The sequence below is a fragment of the Cydia strobilella genome, chromosome 26, assembly GCF_947568885.1.
Source record: "Cydia strobilella chromosome 26, ilCydStro3.1, whole genome shotgun sequence".
Taxonomy (NCBI): Eukaryota; Metazoa; Arthropoda; class Insecta; order Lepidoptera; family Tortricidae; genus Cydia; species Cydia strobilella.
Genome location: NC_086066.1, coordinates 4,838,753 through 4,866,553, shown reverse-complemented (window position 1 = coordinate 4,866,553; position 27,801 = coordinate 4,838,753). Strand labels below are relative to the sequence as shown.

The window sequence follows — 27,801 nt, the reverse complement described above, 5'->3', positions numbered from 1 at the left end:
TGACGTAATTAATGGATGAACCCTAAAAGGAAAAAAATCAATATGTTTGTTAAAACGTATTGATATATTAACATTACGTCATTACGTAAATATATACGTGTTAAATATTACATAGAATCTAATTGTATTTATTCATCATTAAGGCCACCATTATATAATAAGAACATCTGTTTAAATGGTTTATTTGTATAGTCAAGGGCAAAAACATGTCGACATTTTCATAAATTAATATTCTCTCGACATTGCTGCAGAGATAACTGGCCCCCTTGCATAGAAATTTGTTCACAAGGGGGTTAACTATCTCTGGATGGATTAGACTTGCAAGAGATAGGGAGAAATGGCAATCTTTAGAGGAGGCCTTTGCCGAAAGACAAGCTGTTGGACAAGATGGCGGAAAAGCATCAGCTGATCGAGCTTAACTGCTAGTTATCTATGGCATCATACGTGATTTAGCTATCTTTCCATTTTGTTTTGTTGTAAAACCGTAAAATACAGCGGCTTTATATATAATTATTATTTATCTTGCCACATATGAGTCAAAATCGTGTGTAATAGGAGTCTTGCCAGTTCGCGCTTCGCGCCTCCTTATAAAACGACCGACAAAAAACGGGGAACTGGTAAAGTGTGGAGGGCCCTTTGGATGATGTCGCTGGCCGCGACTGTAGGCCTTGTGCGCCGTGTGCAATGCTGTCTGTCTTAAGGTTTCTCCACACTTATGCGCGAATCACGGCGCGAAGCCGCGAACGCGAGTCAGGAGTCTAGTTCGCTAATCAGCGAAATCGACTCCACACTCGCGTTCGCGGCTTCACGCCGCGTAGTCTGGAGCGAGCTTTAACGCGTTTTGGAACACTACACCGATAATACGAAGAATAAAGGGCGAAACACACCATCGCACGAAATAAAAATAAAAAACATGGAAATATGGGACACTTGGCAACACTGGCGCACGTGTGCGGCAGTCTGTAAGGTAGGATCGCACCGATTTGACGGTTCGGTGCGATAGTGTGGAAGCCCACGCCAGTACTACCTATTCCTAGAACTACTCCAAGGTCGCGGTGCGGTGCGATGGTGCCTTAAGGAATAAGAATTTTATTTTTCAGCTGGTAACATTGTTCCTTATGTCAATGTCAATGATGTCGATGTCAACCTGAGATGTCAACCAATGTTTGGGATTTTGGGATTTGTTTGGGACTCGGGAATCTCGGGTCTCGGGATTTCTATTAAATATTTGGTATAAATAAGTTTGGAACTCATAAGAAAGTTGTAAATATACAATGGCCAGCTAAACACTTACTTACTTACTAAATCAATTATTTAATTAAACTTTCTAGCATATAAAATGAACCCTCCTAGCTTAAATAACGTACCTCTTAATTATATCTGCGAAGGATGCCTGTGTGTTGATCGCAAGCTCACTACAATTTACGATGAAGAATATAAAAAAATATTTATAGGAATGCTGGATTTCATGGTAAGTTTTTAAATGAAACGTATACCTATATATATAATTATTCTAGGTTTTACTTTCAAAGTTGTATTTATTTGATAACTGCTATTTGGTACGTTTTAATTATTTGTTGATGCTAAATTTTTGTGTAATTATGAAGTTGAAATATAGCAACTTTATATACAGGAAATTATCCTGAACATAATACACCATAGGGCTTTCATTTATTGACATGTTTCCAAACTTTTTCATGCATTACTAGTTAATTGTAGCTATTATTGAGGATAAGGTCGATAAAAGCACTAGCAATACATAAAAGGTCCTTATAAAATGAGCCTAGAAAACTTGTTTGTAATATGTAAAGTTCCCATCTATATCCAGTCCACTAAGTACTAAAAAACTTATTTAAAAACTATCTATTTAGGACCAGATGAATCAAGAGTGGCTGTTATGTTGGGAATGCATCGCTAAAATACGTTCTGTGATACATTTCAAGAAGAAAGTCCGAGCTGCCCGTGATTACCTGCTCCAATATATGGTAATTTTATTTTTGTTCTTGCATTGGTTTAAGTCCTTGGGCCCATTTCTTAAACGATATTAGACTATTATTATTGGTCCACGAACTGTCAAACCTTTCCAGTCCTGTTGCCAGTCCGTTCGAAAATTTGGCCCCAGGCACAGAATATATAATAGTACTAAGTACAGAAGATTCACTCCCTAACAAAACGCGACTACTACGCGCAAGGCGGCGCAAGCGCGTGCAGGCGTGCGTTCCGTGGCGGTGTGCGGCAATTACTATGGAAAAACCTTAAAATTGAGGCGGCCGCAGGTACTTGTAGCAACGCGACAGAATCGCAGAGTGAGACACGCCTGCAGGTATTAGTGGTAAGTGGGTGCACGAATCACAATCTCTCTAAGATAATCCAGAGGTAATTTACGCCTTTGTCATGGCAATTAGGGAACCCGTTGTTAACCATACTTTGCATGGGGTCTTTCAATCATCCCGCAGTGGCAGCAAAAGGCTTAAGAGGAAAGGGGATGGCCGCTTCTCCATTGAAACATAGTCCTTATTTTCCTCTCCTGATATTGACATTATGAAAAATATTTTTACATAGTTTGATGTATATAAACCATTGCCATTGTAAAAATTAGGAGCGATAAACAGATTTCATACAGATTTTTAAATGCTCCTAATTTTTATAATAATTAAAAATTCGAAAAAATCAAACATAGGGGCATAGATGTGGTTGACATGCAACAAATTGTGTCAAAATATTTTTATTAATATTTTATAACCAGAGAGGAAAATGAGGACTTTGTTTGTATCGAAAGGCGATTTCGCGCGGATCCTCTTTCGTCTTAAAAATGAAACTTCATAGAGGTTTTCATTATTTCATTAAAGAGGTCATTAGAAATAAAAATGAGTTCTTAAAAACCATTACATATAAATTAGGCTTATCACTCTGAATTTATGGTATAAAAGTTATCCACTTCATAAAATCAAAATTACTCGATTTATAAATATAAGAAAGCGCGTCGCCGCGACGCGTCGCAGAGTGCTTGACAGTAGCAACAGTATCCTAAGTGTGATAGCGGGTAGGCTCGATAGTCGCTATATGCAGCACTGGTCGAGCCTGCATCGTTCCCTAGCTAAGTATGTATTGTAGTGTAGTTGTAGAAACATAGTTTTAAGTTCCTGCATGTTCGACTAACCTGTTATGGATTTCTGTGGTTCGAAATAAATGTTTTTTTTTTCTTTGTATAAAAAATTTTAGCAACGAAAACTAGTACCAGACATAGATATGAGCTACGTAACTTGTTCATGCCAATTTTACGTATAGCCCATTACACAGAGCGAGCATACGCGCAAGGCAATTTCCTTGCGCACAAAACGGCCAGTGTATACGTGCCTAGCGCGCGCCGCCTCGGCCGCACGTCTACACTGACCGTTTTGTGCGCGAGGAAATTGCCTCGCGTGTATTATCGCTATGTGTGAACCCGGTTATTTAAGCATGTTGTATTAAAATGAAAGTGTAACTGATTGCATGGGAGTGGCTTTTTTGGGGCAGGTTCCTGTTACCAAAGATAGATATAACTCCGTAATATACAGTCTAAGGAAAAAACGTGCCTCGAAAATCAAGAAAATTTGATTCTTGATGAGATGGCGCCACTACCTTTGGCCTACTCTTGTATAGATGGCGTTGGCGGTTTCGTTTGTTATTTAACAATTTTAACACATATCAGTGAAAGAACATTTATCCATATATAAATAATTTATTATTATTTTCTGGCGGCTTTCTCGCACAACGTATCAGCATTGCGATACAGCGGGGAAATGCCGCCAGCATCCTTGGTACAATGCCTCAAGGGCCTATTTTAGATTTAAGCTAGTTATTAATTTCGTTTACGTAGTACCACTGTATATATCTTGTATGTAAATAAATATGTAGAAAAATAATTTATTTGATATTTCTATTTTTAGTTCTAATCGTGTATCGATAGATGGCATTGAATTTACTGTGGCTACAAAATTTACTATGACAGTACCGCTCTATCCTATTATATCCTCTTTGCTGTTACTCTTATTCAAAATCAAGGTATGATTGAAAATGTTGTATTCAAATTTACAGGTTTACCAAACACCCATAGCATCACTGTCAAATTTGAAAACAACAATTAATACAGCTCCAAACTACTATTATCAAGATAAAGAAGATGACAAAACCTTATTATCATCGGGAGATGAAATTGCTACAGCTAATTTTGTCTCTGAAAGTGCCTCATATAGAAACTTTATAAATATAAATGAATCTAATACAAGTAATGTAGCTCCGTGTACTGAAAATCAATTTACTGAAACGAACAATGGTGTTTCTGAAATAAGAGATAGTACAAATGAGAATGAAAGTCAATCTTCGTTTACTATAAAAATTGAAGATAATGATTTTGACAATGAAGGGTTTTGTGGAGATGAAAATAATAGTTTGATAGGTGATAAAGAGGTTTTTGTAAGTATTTATGTATTACTTTTTTAGCATATTTTTGGTTGCTTCCCAGGAGCCAAGGATCTGATGACTTGGCTCAAGAAAGGCTCAAATAGTGAAAAACAAAATTTGTCTCTCCTGTTCCCGAAAGGTAAGGACACCAGATAGCTAATATCTGGTTGTAACTAAAGAGAATTAAGAAGACATGAAGCTCACTCCACACATCGGTTTTGTTACCAAAAAGACTATTATTTTCGTAGTCTACATCTAGCGTCAAGTAGCGGAACTATCAGTACTGCTACTCGACACTAGATGTCACATGTGTCGCGACTGACGAAAAGTGTTATTAAGTCATAAGTCATTTATTCATAAAGCTAATTTACACGTTATAAAAATGGAACATATTTACATATGCCTTTAACAAATACACAAAATCAATTTGAAATAAACATAACATCACATAAATCACATTATTCGTAATAATATAGAAATAAAAGAATTAACTTGTTAACATCCCTTTTGTGGAAATTAAGGTACTCGTCATAGTCATAAAACGGATGCTCAACAAGTAAGCGTTTGAGGCGACTATTATAACTAAGGAGTTGAAAATAGAGTTCCGTTTACTCTGGTTATAATATGAGCTAAAAAATCATTGAGCATAAGACTTGCCGTTTGCTGCGATATCTTTTTTAGGGTTCTGATAGTTCCGCTACTTGACACTAGATGTAGACTATGAAAATAATAGTCTTTTTGGTAATAAAACCGATGTGTGGAGTGAGCACTCTATGTCTTCTTAATTCTCTTTGTTGTGACTTATGTATTTTGTGTTTTTAACTTTTAGTAACAGAAGAGACAAATTGGTAAGTAACAAAATTTTTTTACGATCTAAATATTTTCATTTATAAGTTATTTTGGTACAAACCACAAAAAAAGTTTGATATTAACTAATACTGGTTTTCAGACTGAAACTAAGGCTGATGACGAACTTATCACACAAGCACCTGCTCCCAATAAAAAGAAAAGGAAAAAGAAGAAACGTAAAAAAGAGGAGTTTAACTCCTCTGATGATGAACCACTCAAACCTAGTAAGAAAGAGAAGAAAGATAATCAGATGAAAGGAAAGTCATTGGAAAAGGAAGAAACAGGTATAATTTTGATTATAAGTATAATATTAGTGTTGGTGGTACTAGATGACGATATTTCGATCATTCTCAAAAAAAAAAAAATCTGCGGTCTAATTTCCGCGACCCATACAAAATGTATGAAAAGAGTCGTGGCAATTAGACTCAACCGCAGACATTCTCAGAGAATGACCCATTAAGAGAGTTAACGATTAGTTTGTAAGGGTTTTTTTAAGTTTTTTTTTTGTATGTATAGTGTTTTTGTGTTAGGGTTTAGTCTGTAGTATGTAAGGATTTAATGGAGTTAATGTAATATGGAAATGACTTGTAATGATAATAATGAAAATGAAGACATAAGGATTGAGATAAAAAAAAATTGCGATTCCTATAAGAGGAAAGAGAAAATAGTGGCATGCTTTGTCTTTATCACCGACCGGGCATTTTTTTATGGTCGGGTTATGGCATCATGTGGGCATCATAGCAAGGAGGCTATGGCGAAATACCGATATTTATAATAGTGAAAGAGAAAAGAATTTCAAATTTGATGAATTTATCAAATTTGACCGTTGACCGAAAACAGAACTATGAACTATCTCTGAAACCTTAAATTTTTTTTTAATTTTTCAGAGGACAAAACGGCGAAAAAGCGTCGCAAGCGAGAGAAGCCGGCGGGGGTGGTAAACAACCCCCGTGTCGACAGGAACCTGGCACAGCTCAATGTGAAGGATGGACAGGTTGAGATGATAGTACTTAGCTGGGAGGAGGTGAGAAATAAAAGAGTGCCTTGGGGAACATACCTATACTACGTGACCCATTTTTTAACCCCTATCTTTTAGGAAATTAATAAAGTTGGTATCCAAAGGTTATCTCAAAGAGATCGCTCATTCGCGATAAGACTGCATGTTTCAGATTCAGATTATTTATTGATAAAAAGAATACAATTTTTTACACGTCATATTTCAAAATGGTTTAAGATTAGACTTAAATGTACGATAGATATAATTAAATACAATTTCACTATGTCCAAAGATAGATATAACTCCGTAATAGATGGATACAGTCTAAGGAAAAAACGTGCCTCGAAAATCAAGAAAATTTGATTCTCGTTCAGTGGGCGCTACTAGTTTTGGCCTACTGTCGTATAGATGGCGTTGACGGTTTCGTTTGTTATCTAACAATTTTAACGCATATCAGTGAAAGAACACGGGGCAAAATCATAAAAATAATTAATGCAAATAAAAAAAATCATTTATCCATATTTAAATACATTTTATCGTATTTTTATAAATATTTATTTTTAGTTTTAAAGTGTGTCGACAGATGGCAGTGAATTTACTGGGGTTACAAAATTTACTATGACAGTGTACGCGCGTGGATATGGCTAGGTTCAGCTCGTAGCCTCTTGGAGCGGGTTCAGCAGCAATAATGTAGACGACGCCTTTCGTTTTAAATACTTTGGGGATCGGCTCCTCCGTAGCAACGTCCTGGACCAATCACAGGGGCTGTAGATGTCGTGATATCGGCGCTGATTGGCTGCCGATGATGCGATCTCGTACGGTAGGCTGCGTAAGTTGCATTGGGTACGGTCTCCCACATAAGTTGCATTAACAGACAGTACCACTCTAGTATAAGTTACTCTATGGTTCAAGCTAATAATCATAGAATAATGTTATAAATTCATAATTAAATTACAAAATGTCAGTGTCATCGATTCGATTAAATTACAAACAAAAGATGCATGCAACAAAACTCCACTACTTAATACTGCAAATTATCACTTTGGTTTTCAAATTCATTTATCCTCGTGAGTCTAAATGTACATATTCATTGCAATCTAATTTGAACCTTTTGATGGAACAAATAGAGTAGCATTTCTTTTGTTTCACTGCGTTGTAAAAGAAACGAAATTCGTTCCAATTTACTTATAGAATAAGGTTCAAATTAAAAATTTAAAAACTTTATATGGTGGGTCTTACGAGGTTATATCGTAACAACAGTAACAAGCACATTTGATAAGTAACGTCTTTTATCTATTTTTGAAAATTGTGTCACTGCCTGCATTTCTTATGTCAATTGGAATTTTAATTTGTTTACTTGTACACTTAATCATATTTTACATATTGTATTCGGTATTTATCAATATACCTACATATGACGAAATCGAATAATGACGCACTACTCACTATACATATTCGAAATATTAATGTTCGTAAGAAAAAACTTGCCACTGTTTAACCGTGTTGAGGTCACGGGCAAATTAATCAGATCCACGGGGAGACTTAGAACAGTGCCACGACGCATGGCACTTTCATGCAAAAACCCCCGAGTAATCGGCCCGACATACTACGAGCGTCTACCCGCTACATTACGTACTGAAACATCTGACGAAATATTTGAACGTCAACTGAGGGTCCTTTTATTAGATAATCCACTTTATTCAGTAAATGAGTATATGACCTCGACACTTGAAATTGTAAATTGAACTGTAAACTTGACATGTTCTCATTTATTGATTCTTAATGAAATGTGTATATAACTAGTTATTATTTAGAACATGACGATCAATAGGAGATACTCATACTTAGTTAATAATCCCGTATTTTGTTTTTGACATGAATGCATAAAATTTAGTTTTTAATTTAATTTAAAATTTGTAAGACATTTTTTTGATTTGTATTTATTAATTTATTAAATAATGTTATGTAAATATCTAGTCAATGACGATCACAATATAAATTCATGTAGATTAGTCTAGTATAATTTATAATGTAATTTCATATTATGAGAATAAATATCTAATCTAATCTAATCTAATCTAATCTAATCTATGTATAATCGGAAGTCGATAAACGAGAAGTCCCTATGACAGCTCAAAAATGCTACGAGAATGAGGGCTACCGTTTTTGTGCTCACCAGTTGGCGCCACTGTAGATGTAGGTCCAGAAAAACAAATCGCAAAATTCTTCTATGCTTTTTTTAAATAAAATCAATACGTTCTAATATACACAAAAGTTTAATTTTGCCTATGTTTTGATTTGCACTTTTTTTAAACCACTAACATTTATTGAGCTATATCTATTATTTACCATGATTAATTAAATATGGACAAATATTTACCACAAATTATGAATGAGGAGTGAAAATTCCCAATAAAAAGCTTGAAACCCCCAAAACTTTTATGCATTTGACATTTTGAAAGACCTCCATCTACACTAGCGCCCCTAGCGGCGAAATTAAACGCGGTAACCCTCATTCTGGGCTCTGCTTATAACTAAACAGTTATAGTATACTTTTTGAACAGGTAGAGGCAGAACGGCAACGCGCCCGAGAGAGCATAGTATTCACCCGACACGAGTACCGCTGTGACGACTGCATTCTCGGGTTCAACCACCGGTTCAAACTGAACAACCACATGGCCAAGCACGCCCCTGTAAGTATATCACAGTATGACCTAGTATTTACTCGCGAGACACTGTGACTGCATACTCGGGTTCAACCACCGGTTCAAACTGAACAACCACATGGCCAAGCACGCTCCGGTAAGTATGTTACAGGTATGACCTACTATTTATTCGCGAGTCACTGTGACTGCATACTCGGGTTCAACCACCGGTTCAAACTAGATAACGGTCCAGTGGAAAACAACTATTAAAATCTTAATTCGATTTTAATGACAAAACTTCCGTGAGACACAGACATATTAAATATAATTATTACGGGTCACTCACGTATTTTAAGTCGAAAGTCACCGTCAACGCAAGCTCCTGATGCCACTCCTTGGTACGGAAGTGAAACGTGTCCAGCGTTTTTCGACTTAAAATACGTGAGTAACCCGTTATTAATATACTTAATTCGATTGTATTTAAGGTGGTTCGACTAGGTTACCCAAAGCTTAAACCCCGCTAGATGGCGTCACTTTCGCAAATTTTCAGGTTTTTTTTTTTGTGGAATAGTGTTGGTATCTGTATACTTAAAAGTATGTTTAGCGCACTCTTTACATAAATATTGAACTATTATAATAAACATTGAATACTTCATTAGTGCAAAAAACACTTTTAAAGTCGACAGAGTGTTTCTGTCATGCTATTTCCTACTATTACTCACACATGCAAACAGTGTTTCCGTGATTGCTTGTAGTAGACAATTTCATGCAGTGTAAGTATGCTGCAATGGCGTTGCGGTATGTTCGTGGAAATACGTGCAAGAGGATTCGGGTTCGAGACTGGTACGTCAGGGGTACTTTTTTTTGTCCTTTTTGTGTTATCTTATGTTTCTTATACCTTTTATTCTTCGAATTCTTGTCCGATTCCGATATAACCGAAATATATTTCAGTGATATCGGAAACGGCTCTAACGATTTCGATGAAATTTGCTGTAAGGGGTTCGATCTAGCTAGGTCTTATCTCTGGGAAAACGAGCATTTTTGAGTTTTTACTTATGTTTTCTTTTTCTCCCAGATATTCATTATTATTAATAAATTAGTTTATAACATTTTATAAAAATGTCACGTTTTGAACTAAAAGGTACCACATTGTCGGTTGTCGATTAGGTTGATTTCATTTTGAAGCTTTATGGAAATATGACAACAATAAGTAGGTACCCGTTTGGTTGAAAACGCCACATATATTGAAAACCTGACTTTCACAAATCTCACCTCTTTGGGTTCTTCCAACTCAAAAAGGATGGAGAATACTGACGATTCTTAGTAGCACTAGCCCAAGGAAGTCCAGGTTTGTAAGTGTCAGGTAGCAGTTTTTTTTTAAAGCGCTAAATATAGTTCTACAAGTAAAGCAATCCCTTACTGCCCAGCCTCTATAGTATTTTTCAAACTGGAAGGGTACGATGATAGATTTCATCTCCATACAATTTATAACCTAATAATGCCAAATGTTGCAAAATTATATTGAATTGAGATCTATCATCGTACCCTTGCAGTTTGAAATAGTTATTTACGATACAAGTGCGGAAAAGAGAAAATTCGAAACGAGTGGCGACAGATTAAAACACGACCGCAGAGAGTGTTTTAAATCGACACGAGTTGCGAATTACCTATTCGCACGTGTATCGTACAACGTTTTACAGTACATATGGCCCTTTAAACTTTCGACATATGCATGAAAAGTGCTCTTTACGCACTAGGGCGAGAAAGTTGCACCATATGTACTGTAAAATACTTTTTAGTACATATGGTGCTACATATACGTTACCGCCCTAGTGCGGTAATTAGTACAATACGTGCATATGTCGAAAATGTAAAGGGCCATAATTATGTACTGTAAAACGTTGTACAATACACGTGCGAAAAGGGAATTCGCAACTCGTGTCGATTAAAACACTTCCTTCGGTCGTGTTTCAATTTATCGCCACTCGTTGCCAATTTCCTACTTTTCGCACTTGTATCGTAATGTACTAATAATAAAGTAGTAATTGTAAAATAAAATTAAAACTTTTTTTATATATATTTTTTTTGGATTCAAGTAGGTACAGTGAGTAACAACATTGCATGGCCTTCTAATTATAACTATTATAGAAAACGGGATATTTATCATGTTTATTTATATTATTTATTTCTCGATATTTTGGCCGGTCTTGCAAGACCAGTCGTTGTGGAGATCCCTGGGGAGGCCTATGCCCAGCAGTGGATGTCTTGTTGGTGTAGATGGATTCACACAACAAATGAAATAACATTTTTTCATATTTGTTATCCGTAGTTGTCCCTGTACCTGAAAGAAAAATAATATCATGATAGCACAAAATCTCTAATGTTATAGGAAGAAAGATGATGCAACAATATGGATTCTAATAAAGTTATCATTTACTTACCTAGTAATAATTGTGTTTTTCATTCATAGACAAAATTCCATAATTTTCATCCCCAGGAAATGTTTTATTTTACTTTATTGCAGTGAGGATGTCCTGATTTTTTCTGGCTAATGAAGGAAAACATTTTATTTCCAAGAATGCCTCTTCATTTTGCACAATACCTAAAAAAACCTAGAGTTAGTGACACATTGACTATTCGGCAACCAAAACAGTAATAATTACATTATATAGGTATTGTTCACTGCTTATATCTACCATTACGGAAGAAGTGAGAATTATTTTCTGAAAAGATCGGCACGAGAAAATTACAATGTACAATGAAGGAATGAAACTGTACCTACCTTACGAAACTTCACCATCATGAATTCCGCTTCAATTGAGTCTGAATTTTTCTGGATTTTCACGGACCAGAACACCGATGATTTTTGTAACTTGATTTAGACGTTGCTACATATATTATTATACTCTTTGCGTTGCTATCATTTTCAATTTATACAAACAAATTGATGTCACAATAAACATGACCCTATGTGTCAGTGTCAACACTGTCAAATAAAAATGCACTAAACATGACGGCACTGCAAATCCTGCCAGGTCGGCCAGGCAACGTCGCCAACGTCATAGAGTGGCAACGCCGCACGCAACGTATTTGTACACGACATTTGTGACACACACATACGTAAAATTGATGAAAAAATTACGTTGATTTATGTATGATTTCTGTATGAAACAAAGTTTTTCTATTAATTTAGCGCAAACAAATATTCGAAAGTAGATAAATGAGCAAATATTTGTGTAGTAATAGTGTGTAGTGCCTTAATTAAAGCAGATTGAATTTTGTATGAAAATCGAACCACCTTAACTTTACCAAAACTCGTTTACCATAGTCGAGTAGAATCGAGTTATAGTTGTACAATGGTTTTGCTTGTATTCATATTATTTTTGATTCAACAGTCAGCCGGTCCCGCGGAGTGTCCAGTTTGTCGCGTCCGCTGCCGAGACGACCACGCTCTGGTCGCCCATAAGCGACGGCATCGGGTGAGGTTAGTACAATAATATTTTTTCACCTCAGCAGCTCGAACAAGCCTACTTTCGTTACTCCAGGGAGTAAAGAAAGTGCGACTTTCCTCATTCCAGGGAGTGAAACAAAGTAGCTTTTTTATTTTTTGAAGGCCATGAACTGCCACTTATTTATTTATTTATCGTATGGCATTTACAGTTACTGGATTTAAACATACTTCGGGGTCTATTACAAATTCGAAATACATTTTAACCTGTTCTGTAATATGTTCTCACTACTGAGGTGAAAAATTATATGTGTCACACGAGAGCAAAGTTATTTTACATCTCGTGTTTTTGAGTCCCTCGCTGCGCTCAAGATTCTAGCTTAGAATCACTCGTTTCGCTCGTGATGTAATTATAGAATCTTTCGCTTATTCGGGACTCAAAACCAACACTCGCAAGAAAAACCAACTTTCCTCTCTTGTTGCACAAATAACTATTTTCTGCTTTAGCACCTCAATCATCCAATTAAATGACTGACAGTGGTATCTAAATATTTATTCTAAATTAAGTCGATCTTATCTTATGAATATTCATACTGTATAGTACAACTGTGTTTGTTTTTTTTTTAAAGGCTACCTTCTAGGCAAAGATCTACAAACAAAATTGATTTACTTTGATTTACTCTTATATAGTACGTACTTACTTCGATTTTATTTATTATTATAGGTGTTTGCTGCTGTGTTAAAAAAAAATGTATGCAACGCTACACAAGGTCTTAAAAAATCTTAGGCCTCTGTTTTCGGCCCTTGAATTTTAAGAATCTTTATTATGTACCTGTTGCCCAAAATACTATAGGGTTTCGTACCTGACGGATGACAATCGCAACCGTAGCACTGAGCTTACTTTGTCCGTCGACGAAAGACGCTCAACGGATTGATTTTACATTCTTCACAGGCATATGGTTTCTGCTTCCTATGGGCTCTGTTTCTTCTAAATTAATTTTTAACAAGCAGAAACGAACTTCTGCGAACGATGCTATTAAGCTTTAGAATAAATTTAAAAGTGGAAAAATTACTGCCTTGGGTGAGACTTGAGCTCACGGCCTCTGGATCGATACTCCAGCGCTCAACTGAGCCACCAAGACCTCATCCATAGTCAGCAAATCTTCCTTTCTTCTGTTTCCTCTAGTTTTCTATATATATTGATCACCCGTCTTGCTCGGTGATAAGGATCAATTATGATTGGCAAAAAAGCAACAGTACTATCCGGGTTTCTATATAAATCCGTGATTACCCTCTTGTCTAAGGTTCCTGACCGAATTTTTTGTCGAATTTTCGCATTTTTTTCGAAAAAGTTTTTTTCTGTTCTAAGTTCAATGTGGATAAGACCGTCTGCAAGCTCTTTCGTCGCTTCTCTTGCGTTTGTATACATACTTTACTTACAGAAGGTCGTTAGTGCCCTAAAGCAGAGACGCTTTCCAGATAGATTTTTGTACATTGACCCGCCTGTTGCTATCTCTATTGCACGCGCATAATTATATCGCTGTGTCGCCCACGTTGCCGGTTGTCAATGTCACTGTGCGAGCTTGACAGCAATATAATAATGCGAGTGCAATAGAGATAGCAACAGGCGGTTCGATGTACGAAGATCTATATGTATAAGTTCTTCCTTTCTCACTGTGTCAGAAGTACATATGTATACAAACACGAGAGTCCATATCATACCCTATGACGGTCGTCAGATCTAAAAAACCGGCCAAGTGCGACTCGGACTGACGCACGAAGCACGAAGGCGCGTGCACATGAATCTAGTATAACTGGATCGGTCATGAGGAGTGGGGGAAAATGACCGAACGGGATAGTCTTATGTATCTTTCAGTAGGAGTAGCAGAGAAAGCGCTGTTATTGTTTGTCCTTGTCATAGTTTCACTTTTCCACCGCTGCCACAACCGAGGTTGTGGCAAACAAATAAGTACGTGACATGTCATGTTTGTTCGTTGCCTGTTTAATTATCGTTGTTCTGTATGAAATTGTTCTTTCTCTTATGAAATATAGTGATGGTTAGCGTTTTGAATGCTTGAACTTTGATAAAATACTGGTGAATTGTTCTGTAATCGGCTGTAATAGCCGCTCTGAGCAAAAATATGAGATCATCACCTTTCACACGTAAGTACGGTATTTTACACCTTCCTCTTAACGCAATATGTGAGAATAACATCGTAAAATTACGTTACACTCAAAGGAATGTAGAATCAAACGATTTCAATAAAAATATCACAATTATTTACGCAAATTAACAAAACATTATTTGTAAAATTATCCGCCCAAATTACGTAGGTAGGAGTCTGAGGTCAGCCATTTTTAAACTTCTTCTTAATTTAGCTGCATAACAATAATGTTAGGGATACCAGATGAAAATATCATAATTTTATGGGTAATTTTGACCTCGAAGTTTTTTCGTACTTCTAATTCCAAAAAATAAATAAACAAATGTTGTGAAGATTAAATGTGGTGTACATTAATTGGTGTGATTGCGATTTGTGATTTCTTTAAATTAAAACCCATAATACATTTTATTTTACGTTTTATTTACTAAACATGTTTAGTTTTGTACCACCTGCGCGAATTATAGGAGGTATTTCATTGTTTATACGCCTAAAAAGAACGGCCCATTGACATTTTATTTAACAATTTTTAATACCGTCAAACAAGCTTGCCTCCAGGGTAATCGCCCCAACGTGATATCAAATATTGGGGTAATTTTTACCAATATGGTATCCCCACGTTTATGACGTCATCTATGTCTATCCCTTACGGGCGCACGCGTATAGCTGGTCTATGTAATGCTAGGTCTATGCACGTGCATTACGCAAAAAACGGCAAAAAAAATCATGTTTGTTTTATGGGAGACCCACTTAAATATTTATTTTATCCTGTTTTTAGTATTTGTTGTTATAGCGGCAACAGAAATACTCAGAATGTGAAAATTTCAACTGTCTAGCTATCAACGGTTCATGAGATACAGCCTGGTGACAGACAGACGGACAGCGGAGTCTTAGTAATAGGGTTCCGTTTTTACCCTTTGGGTATGGAACCCTAAAAATGTTACATGTCGGTCTTACCCACATTGACTTTACAGCGCAACCGAGGTTTGTACCCACGATTTTTGACCACCACACAAATATGAAAGGTTAATGTTTGTTTCTGAACGCAACCATACACTTGACCGAAAGGTTTTGGTTGGACGTTTCTCTTCTTTCTCGACAACTCCCATCTTACCATCGCTCTGTGTGAATTTATTGTTTTTAATGAAAATATATAGTAGGTATTCCTTTACTAAAATAGTATTTTATACAATCGTTATGTAATAGAGAGCTTTTCAGTCGAGTACCGTGTTTAAGCAACGAAGCTCGCTGAGTTGCTTAAGTTAAGGTACGAGATTGAAAAGCTTGATTATATCACTATTGTATACAATACTTTTTCTACGAGACAAAAAAAAGTGTTTTTAGTCATCCACCAACAATGTTGTATGCACAGATGGCGCTGCGTAGAGTGCGGGGAGCTGTCATCGCGCGCGGCCGTGGCGGCGGACCATGTTGCGCGCGCGCACGGCGCCGCGCCCACGCACACGTGTCGTCGCTGCGGAGACACTTTAGAGTAACTATCTACCTACATATACAAACGTTTATTTACACTATACATAGATGGCGCTGCGTAGTGCGGGGAGCTGTCATCACGCACCGCGCGCGCACGGCGCCGCGCCCACGCACACGTGTCGTCGTTGCGGAGTCACTTTGGAGTAACTGTTTACCTACATATCCATAATTACGTTATAACTATAACGCCAAACTTGGCAAGCCCTCTTTGTCAGTAGAAAATGGCGTTAAATTCAAACTTTCCTCCTACATTTGCCGTAAGCCCCTAACAGCTGTTAGATTTTTTCTACATGGTGCTACTTCGGTTTAAATAAATTTTTATTGTCTAAGAAATTACTAATTAACTGAGGCTCTAAAATCGAAACTCAAGGTTTGCCAGCGAGCGATGGAGCGTAGTATATTAGGTGTAACTGATCGAATCAGAAACACGGAACTACGCTCCAGAACTGGTGTTGCAGACGTAGGCGTCAAGACCGCTAAGCTTAAGTGGGACTGGGCTAGACATGTCTGTCGCATGCACCCGGAAAGGTGGTCCAAAATGGTTACTGAGTGGGACCCACGGAACACCATAGACGGCGTAGGCCGGGGTTCAGGCAGACCGAAAAGGAGATGGCGGGACGACTTGGACGCATTCTACCCCAAATGGTGGGAAAATGCCGATGACAGGGTCGAGTGGAAAAAACGAGGGGAGGCCTTTGCCCAGCAGTGGGACACTAAAGTAGGTTAATAAAAAAAAATTACATAAATTTCGCTTAAACATAAATTAAAGTAATTATTTTATTTTATTTTATTTTATTTTGGTACATGGAAAACCAACAGCGCTATACATATCAAAAAACTATAATAGAATTAGAAAGCCAATTATAGGTTTTCACTTATAGAAACGGAATAAAATATAACAAGCTTATTGCCCAACTTAATTACACATGTACAAGTTCTTACAGCACAAGAACAGAGGATCGATATGAATATGATCGATTATTACAAAAAATAAGTAGAAAAGAAGGTAAAATCTGTTAGGTAGTACATTTAGCCACAGTACATAACGCAATAAGCAAGCACTTATGATAATGTATAACAATAAAAAATTGCATTTGCATTTGAACTAAAATAAAATACAAGAATAATACTAAGAATCGACCATAATGGTCTTAACGTAAGGTACTAGTGCGTGAATGTGCACTTTCCGTGTCTATGTCGAAAGTTTACAGAGCCATATGTACTGACAAACGTTTGTACGATACGGGTCTCTATTGTTTGACATAATTATTGAAAGTCGTAATGTAATAAGAATATTTATTTAAAAGAAAAAAACCTTAATAACATTAGATATTATCCTGTGGCCCCACACTAGGCTATGCCTGTCACGTGGTAGCCGGATAATGATTGTCATATTATCATTAAGTAGTCAGAATTTGGTTTTTTCTCAGAAACGCGTAACTTTTCAGGATTACCATAAAACAAACCTAACCTAACCTATCTATAGGATAACCCGAGGAAAATCCTAAAAAGTTAACGGTTTCAAAATTATGACTAATGATAATATGACAATCATTACATTATGACTTTCAATAATTATGTCAAACAAAGGGACCCCTGTACACGGTACACGTGCGAATAGGCAATTCGCAACTCGTGTCGATTTAAAACACTCCCTTCGGCCGTGTTTTAATTTATCGCCACTCGTTACGAATTTCTTATGTGTGTGTTGACAGGTCACTCGCAAAACTTCGAAACCACATGAAGAACCACGCAGAACGGCAAAAATGCGAGCTGTGCGGGAAAACGTTCAGAGACCGGTCGTCGCTAAGGACACATTTGTTGTAAGTTTTCTTTAAAAATTTGCGAAAGTACTATTTTAATACAAACAAAAAAATTGTTAACAAAACTTCCGTGAGACACAGACATATTAAATATATTAATAACGGGTCACTCACGTGGCCGTAAACGAAGGTAGTTCCTCGCCCCCCCTGCCGCCACCGGCGCCCGCGCCGAGTCATCGGGCGCGGAGGGCTGCGGCCCGCAGTCTGCGCCGGTCCGTCCCCGTCGACGCAAGCTCCTGATGACGCTTCTCGGTACGGAGTGAAACATGTCGAGCGTTTTCGACTTAAAACACGTGAGTGACCCGTTATTAATATATTTAAAAAAATTGTTTTCAAAATTCGTTAGCTAGTCTAAAAAATATTGTTAAACGCAAGTTGTTTTAGTACCTAAGTACAGATAGCAGTTCTTAATCTAAAATTCTGATATAGATATTCATTAGTAAAAATTGTATTTTTTTTAGTTAACATAATGTATATTTGTGACGTTTTCAACCAAAAGGTACCACATTGTCGCTTGTCGGTAAGGTTGATTTCTAATTGATGCTATATGGAAATAGGGCCTTACTGACAAGCGACAATAAGTACCCTTTTGGTTGAAAATGGCACATTTTATGAACCTCCAGGTCTTTTTTGTTGTATTTTTCTTTGCGGTACATCTTTTGTATCGCATTTTTGATATGTTCATATGACTGTTGAAACGTTGGTGGCCGAGTGGATCTGACGTCCGACTTCCAAACTGGAAGTCGCGGGTTCAAATCCTCGTACCAATGAGTTTTTCTGAACTTATGTAAGGAATATCATTTGATATTTACCGCTAGCTTTTCGGTGAAGGAAAACATCGTGAGAAAACCTGCATACATCCGCGAAGAAATTCAAAGGTGTATGTGTCCCCAACCCGCATCGGGCTAGCGTGGGGACTATAGCCCAATCCCTCTCGTGCATGAGAGGACGCCTGTGCCCAGCAGTGGGACGTATATAGGCTGAAATAGTAGTAGTAGTAGTTATAGTTAACGCTATCTCTACTGAGCTCGTTCACTTACCTGTACCATAGAGTAACTTATACTAGAGCGGTACTGTCATAGTAAATTTTGTAACCCCAGTAAATTCACTGCCATCTGTCGACACACTTTAAAACTAAAAATGAAGATTTATAAAAATACGATAGAATGTATTTAAATATAGATAAATGATTTTTTTTATTTGCTTTAATTATTTTTATGATTTTGACCCATGTTTTTTCACTGATATGCGTTAAAATTGTTAAATAACAAACGAAATCGTCAACGCCATCTATACGACTGTAGGCCAAAACTAGTAGCGCCCTCTGAATGAGAATCAAATTTTCTTGATTTTCGAGGCACGTTTTTTCCTTAGACTGTATCTATCTATTACGGTGTTATATCTATCTTTGCCTGTACTAACAATGGCATTCTGTTAAACAAAAGCCATTATTTCTTTTGTGTGAGCGCGTGGCCATTGTGTGTGAGCCTCAGGCACAAAAACGCCACGCGCTCACACAAAAGAAATAATGGCTTTAGTTTAACAGAATGCCATTGTTAGTACAGGTAAGTGAACGAGCTCAGTAGAGATAGCGTTAACTATATATGACTGTTGGGTTTCTGAATAAAAAAAAATCGTGTGTCCGCAGCATTCACGGTGGAGAGAAAGAATACTCATGTCCACATTGTGACAAACGGTTCCTGTTCAAGAAGGCGATGGAGGTCCACTTGGTGACGCACGTCGCGTCCGCCCGTCTCTACTGCCTTGAGGTAATTCTTAAAATAGCCCGGCAAGCTCGGCCGAATTGCACCTTCATACAAAATTAGTTCCGCTCTCATTTTAAAACTACGTGTTGGATTGTAATGAGACTTTGAACATACAATGACATGAGGTATATCTAGGTCTGAAATTAGTTTATGTTTATAATAGCCTACGTCGAAATGTGTACTAAAATTAATGTGTATTAAAATTTAAATTGACACCTACCTATAAATTTGTAATGTGTTTATCAAATAATTTAACAAAATGTTATTTTTAAATATGTTATTAATAATTTTATATTTTTGTACTGTGACCTATAACTTTCATGTTTGGCAATCTGCTGTAAATGTAAGTTGGTTAAATAAACAAATAAAATAAAAATAGCTCCAGTTTATAAAACAAACGAAATAGAGTAAAAACAAGTTTCGTATGAAAAACTTAAATTCACTGTATTTTTTTAACTATGGTATGGTATTTCGAGTACCTATAAATCCGTTGGATTTATTAAAAAAAAAACACAATTTGCATTAAAAACTGTAATAGATGTCATATATTAAAGAAAAAGTGACGAAGCCCTCCAGTGGTGAAGCGAAGTTTGCATTGTTATTTTTGTTAAGAGTACCTAATACTAGTATTTGGAAGGTTGTGTCAGATTTCGCCATATTTTAGCCAAGAAACTTAATATGTTTTAATTTATTGTCATTTTCTCGCATTTCACACTATTATTGCCAGAAAAAAATTACGTGATATTTGCCGAGACCCCCTCTCCCCCACGTGACATTTTGTGTAGTATTAGATTTTGAGTTTGTATCTAATTAGTTCTTTAATTATGTTCCAGTGTGATATGACGTTCAAGAACCGCATGTCATATTACCAGCACAAGAAGTACAACTTGAAGCATATCGACCCCGAGAAACTGAAGTAAGTCAAGATATTATGCAAACTATAAACTGGGGCCCTGCCGCGAAAAAAGAAAACGAAACTTTATCTGCCTCTCTAGCGCTGGAATATGCAAGAGCGATGGAGAGGCAAATAAAGAAATTTCGCTTTTCGCTTTTTTCGGTATACCTATATTGGTATGATTTTTTGTCACATTCCAGGTACAAATGTCCCCTGTGTGACAAGAAATTCCTGAAAGCAGCCCGACTCGAGGAGCACAATATGGCTGTGCATTTGAAAGTGACGCCTATACGGTGCACGATGCCTGACTGTGACTTTGTAAGTTATTATACAGGGTGGCTAAAAAATAAGTGCATTCCCATTGCCAGGGAGGTTTTGGGATTGTACTGAGCAACTTTTACTATGGGACCAACCCCGAAATCGCATAAAAAATTTTGGCTGTTTCATACATTTTACCTGGTCCATTTTCTATGGAGGGTAATTTTTTTTTCACGATTTCGTGGTTGGTCTCATAGTAACAGTTGCTCCGAATAATCCCGAAACCTCCCTGGCAACAGGAATGCACTTATTTTTTAGCCACATTCAGTAGCCAAATGGTAAAAACGGTTAGTTTTGTCATGTCCACCTGTTCGTCCATCCCTCCGGCCGTCCCCGTTTTCGGGATTATAAAACTAGCATAGGAAAAAGACAGGATGATTCTCTCTGCCTTATACTCCACTGTCAAGCGATTCATGCCAAACTATACATAACAGATCCATACATAATAGTACATTACTGATGTACTATTATAACATTACGTTACAAGTGCGAAAAATAGGAAATTCGCAACGAGTGGCGATAAATTAAAACACGGCCGAAGGGAGTGTTTTAAATCGACGAATTGCGAATTACATATTCGCACATGTATCGTACAACGTTTTACCAGTTTTACTGTACATATGACCCTTTAAATTTTCGACATAGTTACGTAATGTGCCAATTATCGCACTAGTGCGATAGTAGCACCATATGTACTGTCAATAAATACATAGAACAATTCTGTAACTTAGAAACAAATACAAATTACCGAAAATTCCATCTTCCATTCCAAAATTTGCAAATTTATGATTTCGTTCCGCATAGAAAATTACAAGAAGAAAAATACACACAAATATGCCATTTTCAACCAAAAGGGTACTTATTGTCGGTTGTCAATAAGGCGCTATTTCCATATAGCTTCAATTTGAAATCAACCTTATCGACAAGCGACAATGTGGTACCTTTTGGTTGAAAACGTCACAAATATCAATATGGACCGCGAGCCAGGCGCAAATTTCGTCAGTCATTTCCTCCCGGGCGAAAACTCGTATAGCGGTTAAAAGCTATGTATGATGAACCCTCGTGAACGTCAGCTGCCGCTCCGTTGGTGGGTTGAGGAATGGCAGCCACCGAAACGCGTAACACGGTCTTTCCACCGCGATACAACCGGCTGACGATTTGTTTTATTAACAATAGCATCTAAACTATCATCTGACAAAGTATCAAACGGGAGGAGATGACGCCGATGACTGAAACGAATTTTCTTTTTTACATGTTCATGTGACCAGCTGACGGTCTTTCCACAGCGATACAATCGGCTGACGGATTTGTTTATTCACAATAGCATCTAAACTATCATCTGACAAAGTATCAAGCGGCAGGCAATGACAATTTTTTTTTATAGACTTTATTTGCTGCCATTCCTCAACCCACCAACGGAGCGGCAGCGGACGTTCACGAGGGTTCATCATACATAGCTGTTAACCACTATACGAGTTTTCGCCCGGGAGGCGATTGGTCATGGAAATCTGTTCCTGGCCCGCGGTCTAATAGTTCTATCCTTTGCAGGCTTGCTCGTCGAAACCGGTTCTGCGCACGCACATACGCATGGTGCACCGCAACCTGCGCTTCGTGCGTAACCACGTCTGCGACACCTGCGGCAAGGCTTACATGGTACCATAGAGTAACTTATACTAGAGCGGTACTGTCATAGTAAATTTACTGCCATCTGTCGACACACTTTAAAACTAAAAATGAAGATTTATAAAAATACGATAAAATGTATTTAAATATGGATAAATGATTTTTTTTATTTGCATTATTTATTTTTATTTTTTTGACCCATGTTCTTTCACTGATATGGGTTAAAATTGTTATATAACAAACGAAACCACGACAGTAGGCCAAAGCTAGTAGCGCCCTCTGAACGAGAATCAAATTTTCTTGATTTTCGAGGCACGTTTTTTTCTTAGACTGTATCCATCTATTACGGAGTTATATCTATCTCTGATGGTACGATGTCGGTTATTTCAAATATAGAGAATTTCTTTTAATCATTGAAATTTCTGACATTTAATTTGTATTATTTTACGAAAAAAATAGTTTGATCATTATCATGCGTACCATCTATATTTGATGCGTACTAACACTTTGGCCGCCAAACGAATGATATCAATCTTCAAAGATTTGGTACGACATCAAGTGTAAGGAAAAAACGTGCCTCGAAAATCAAGAAAATTTGATTCTCGGTCGGCGCCACTACCTTTGGCCTACTCTCGGATAGATGGCGTTGACGGTTTCGTTTGTTATTTAACAATTTTAACGCATATCAGTGAAAGAACATGGGTCAAAATAATATAAAAATACTTAATTCAAATAAAAAAAATCATTTATCCATATATAAATACATTTTATGGTATTTTTATACATCTTCATTTTTAGTTTTAATCGTGTGTCGATAGATGGCAGTGAACTTACTGTGGCTACAATATTTACTGTGACCAAAGAGTATATAATTAGATAGAGCGGTACTGTCATAGTAGATTTTGTAACCACAGTAAATTCACTGCCATCTATCGACACACTTTAAAACTAAAAATGAAGATTTATAAAAATACGATAAGATGTATTTAAATATGGATAAATGATTTTTTTTTTTGCATTAATTATTTTTAAGATTTTGACCCATGTTCTTTCACTGATATGCGTTAAAATTGTTAAATAACAAACGAAACCGTCAACGCCACCTATACGACAGTAGGCCAAAGGTAGTGGCGCCGACCGAGAATCAAATTTTCTTGATTTTCGAGGCACGTTTTTTCCTTAGACTGTATCCATATATTACGGAGTTATATCTATCTTTGCTATGACAGTACCGCTCTATCCTATTATATCCTCTTTGATATCACATATCAGATGTCAGACAAGTCGTTTATATACACCTCAAAAAAATATTATTCGTCGTGTGCTCTAGTCAGACTTTTATAGTTTAAGTATTCTAGTTCATTGACTCCAAAGAGCCGTATGCGGCTCTCAAGCCACAGTTTACTGGCATAAAATTGATGTAAAGAAAAATATTACTTGGATAAGTTTTAGGATGTGTTTCCACGCATTTTTAAGAAATATTATTTTCCCCTCACTAGCTCGGAAAGCCGTCTTTTATCCTTTAAAACAAGCGGGGAAAAACGGATTTTATCCACTAGTGAGGAAAGTAATTTGACCTTGGATGGAGCGTGTTTAAGTAGCTTGACAGATAACAAAACGTAAAACGCTCATAATAAGGGTTCGTTCGATATTAATTATCATTAAATAAATGGTTTGAGAATCTAATAAAAAATACCAAATTCAGATTTATTTAATAATTTTAAGTCATAAACTTGCAAATTCCATAAGAAACGTTAGATTTTTTTTTTTTAAACATGTTAAATATAATTCTGAACGCACAAGTTGAGTCGATGCAATTTCAAAACGCATCCTTGACATTTCATACGTCAGAACAGAAATGTCAACATTGTCAACAAAATTTTTCTCACGACTCACGTAAAAATCAGAATTTCCAGTGTTTTCTGTTATAATATCGTAAAAAAATAAGTGATTCCAGTGATGAAGATGATCTAACGTCTGTGGATGTTGCACTTTCCTCGCTATAGTGAGGGGAAAAGTTTTGTGTTACACACGGGTGCAAATGTATTTTACTTCTCGTGTCTTGAAACACTCGCGGGTAAAATACAACTTTGCACCCTTGTATAACAAATAACTATTATTTGTATTCAGACGAAGAAGACTCTAGAAGGCCACATGCGAAGTCACACTGGGGAGAGACCCTTCCACTGCAATCTCTGCTCGTCTACATTTTCTTACGAGGCGGCCTTGTACAATCACAACAAACTCGTCCATCTCAAGGGCAAGGTTAGTTACAAGTAGTAGATAAGTACTAGTTACGGCAAATCCATGATTACTTTTGAGGGCGCGCATGTACAACAACCTACCCACACATATTAGAATAGAATAGAATAGAAAACGTTTATTGTAAAAATCTACATACAGCACCATACAAATTTAAAAAGAAGAAGATCTTATACACTAACACGTAAAATTACAAGTAGCTTATACTAACATGCAATAATTACAATATTGATGCTGCTATAGAGGCTACAAATGGACACCACTCAGCATATGCTCTAACATATAGGTATATGCTACAGCGCTGGTCTTCCGTGGAGCCCAGGGCAAGAAGATAGCTCACAACAGTAAAGGCAGTAACTAATAATTAGGACAAATTAGAAACAATATACAAGGAAAAATTTGAAAGTGGATGTGGAAGTGAGTGGTTTGGGAATATGTAAAAATATATATAAAGAGGTGTAAGTCAAGCATGTATTTAGTTTAATATATAGTGGAGCATATATGCCTTAAGGCATTAGATCTGCCATTGTACCATCAATCATCATCATCTATTAAACATCTCGATGCGTTTAACTCGTTTAAAAATCAACTTGCTAAACATGTCATTGAAGACACAACTATAATATAAGTTATAACACTGCAAAACGAGTTGAACGTGTAGTTATGTATGTACTTTAATTCAGTTTAACCTAATAAAATATACATATTATTTTTGTTATGTTGCGACAACGAGAATAGATGTAAATATTGTATTTTCTAAATATGTTCTCATGTCAGTGATGTATTATCTTGCTGAGAATAAATGTCTTTAAACCTAAACCTATAAGTACTCGAATATGTCAAGGTCATGGTCAAATACGTAAGTATCCTTCAATAAGTGGGCCATTCTACTTTTTTGTTGTACTTAAGAGTCCCTGGCAAGCTCGGCCGAATCGCACCTTCCCATACAAACGTAGTTCCGCTCTCAGTTTAAAACTACGTGTTGAATTGTAATGAAACTTTGCATATACAATGACATGAGGTATATCTAGGTCTGTAATTAGTTTATATAGCTCCAGTTTATAAAACAAACGAAATAGAGCAAAAACAGGTTTTGTATGAAAAACTTAAATTCGTTGTATTTTTTAACTATGGTATCTGTAGCTAATTAAACTAATTTCAGACATAGATATACCTTATCCAATTTTAAGTACAAAGTTTCAGAACAATCTAGCTAGTCGTTTTAAAATGAGAGCGGAACTACGTTTGTAAGGAGACCCGAACTTGCCGGAGACCCATAAGTTTTTGACACTTTTTCGTAAAATGATTATTTTATAATACTTGGCCATTACTTTCATTTTCTGTTTTGTGATAGAGAAAGAGGCCTAATGAGGCTATCAATCCTGATAGCTTTGTTCAATAAATAACTACTGTAAATATTCATAATCACAGTAACACAGTGGTCCTTGATTGTCTCCCAATTTGTATGAAAATAAGGGCTTTTACCACTGTGTTACCATCTTTTTACATTAATCAATATTAATATATGAATTTTGGTCAACAAATTCCTAATATTTGGTTCAGTTACAATTTGGGAATACAATTTTTATATCCGAATTCAATATCTATCATACTTTTTTCTAGCAATAGATTAATGGTAATGAAAAAGTAGAATGACCCCAGTAACAATTGTCTTACGAGACGGCCTCCTACAAACCACACAACCACAACAACTGGTGCATCTCAAGGTTCATTTTTAGGGTTCCGTACCCAAAGGGTAAAAACGGGACCCTATTACTAAGACTCCGTCTGTCCGTCCGTCTGTCCGTCTGTCTGTCTGTCACCAGGCTGTATCTCATGAACCGTGATAGCTAGACAGTTGAAATTTTCACAGATGATGTATTTCTGTTGCCGCTATAACAACAAATACTAAAAACAGAATAATATAAATATTTAAATGGGGCTCCCATACAACAAACGTGATTTTTTTTGCTGTTTTTTTCCGTAATAGTACGGAACCCTTCTTCGTGCGCGAGTCCGACTCGCACTTGGCCGGTTGTTTTTATATACTACGACGGTAGCAAACAAGTATATGGCCCGCCTGATGGTAAGCAGTCTCCGTGGCCTATGGACGCCTTCAACTCCATGCATGCGCGTTGCCGGCCCTAACACCCCGCACCCTCGTTGAGCTCTGGCAACCTTACTCACCGGCACAACACTATGAGTAGGGTCTAGTGTTATTTGACTGCGATTTCATCTACCAACAACAACAAGCTTTCTTCAGCTGTCAACGATTTATTATGCATTTTATATTATTTTGAAAATGAAAATGAAAAAATGTTTATTGGTTTCTTACAAGTAGTTTACGGCATGGGATGGGATCTTCTTTTAAGCATTAGATATGCTTGTGACAGGAAACCCCGCTCTTCCGAAAACGCTAGGGTATAAACCATTATGTTTGTGTCTTTAAATCTAGTATTTAACACTTAAATCTAAAACTAAAACTAAATACTTCTTTGATACTAAAAAGTAGTACTAGCATGATGGTTACAATAATTTCATTTTTTAACTATTTAATACTTATTAATTACTTCAGTAACAATTCCTAATTATGTATTTAGAGCGGAATAGTGCGCGCGCGCGTTTGTGTGTGTGTGTGTGTGTGTGTGTGTGTGTGTGTGTGTGTGTGTGTGTGTGTGTGTGTGTGTGTGTGTGTGTGTGTGTGTGTTTGTGCGTGTGTGTGTGAAGGTGTGTGTGTCAGCAAAAGTTTAAATGCAATATGTTAATTAAATAGGTTGTCATAATTATTATTTAGTTGTGTACAATGTACAACTATTTTAGTGTTGATAAGTAATTGTTGTGTATTTGTTTGCAGGTAACGCGGCGGGCAGACTGGCCAGTCATATAGCCACGCATTTCTGTTAGTACTACAATTATTGTACCCAACCAATGTACGTAAAGTTGGCGCCACCTGACGGTCATGAGCACCGCACTTAGTATGTCTAGACCATTTACGTGGTGACCTGTACAAACGCAATTACAAAAGTTTACGACGCCACGTCACGGCATTTACGTTTAGAATTTCAATCTCCATATTTAA

At 36.7% G+C, this 27,801-nt stretch overlaps 1 protein-coding gene across 1 annotated transcript; it reads left to right on the top strand.

Annotated features, from left to right (window-relative positions):
- The first annotated feature begins 1,242 nt into the window (after nucleotides 1-1,242).
- LOC134753053 (zinc finger protein 845-like) lies at nucleotides 1,243-27,801 on the top strand. The gene is made up of 15 exons (XM_063688815.1): nucleotides 1,243-1,471; nucleotides 1,872-1,985; nucleotides 4,078-4,455; nucleotides 5,393-5,576; nucleotides 6,180-6,316; nucleotides 8,854-8,982; nucleotides 12,330-12,418; nucleotides 15,917-16,036; nucleotides 17,751-17,858; nucleotides 19,507-19,627; nucleotides 20,458-20,540; nucleotides 20,720-20,837; nucleotides 22,386-22,490; nucleotides 24,591-24,725; nucleotides 27,577-27,801. The coding sequence occupies exons 1-15, from the start codon at nucleotides 1,340-1,342 to the stop codon at nucleotides 27,607-27,609; spliced, it is 1,986 nt and encodes a 661-aa protein (XP_063544885.1). The 5' UTR covers nucleotides 1,243-1,339; the 3' UTR covers nucleotides 27,610-27,801.

Bases quoted from the DNA above. Each gene is read 5' to 3' on its own strand.
- LOC134753053 (XM_063688815.1), top strand. From the start codon at position 1,340: ATGAACCCTCCTAGCTTAAATAACGTACCTCTTAATTATATCTGCGAA. The intron at 1,986-4,077 runs GTAATTTTATTT...TCAAATTTACAG, and splicing joins ATTACCTGCTCCAATATATG to GTTTACCAAACACCCATAGC. The intron at 20,838-22,385 runs GTAAGTTATTAT...TATCCTTTGCAG, and splicing joins CGATGCCTGACTGTGACTTT to GCTTGCTCGTCGAAACCGGT.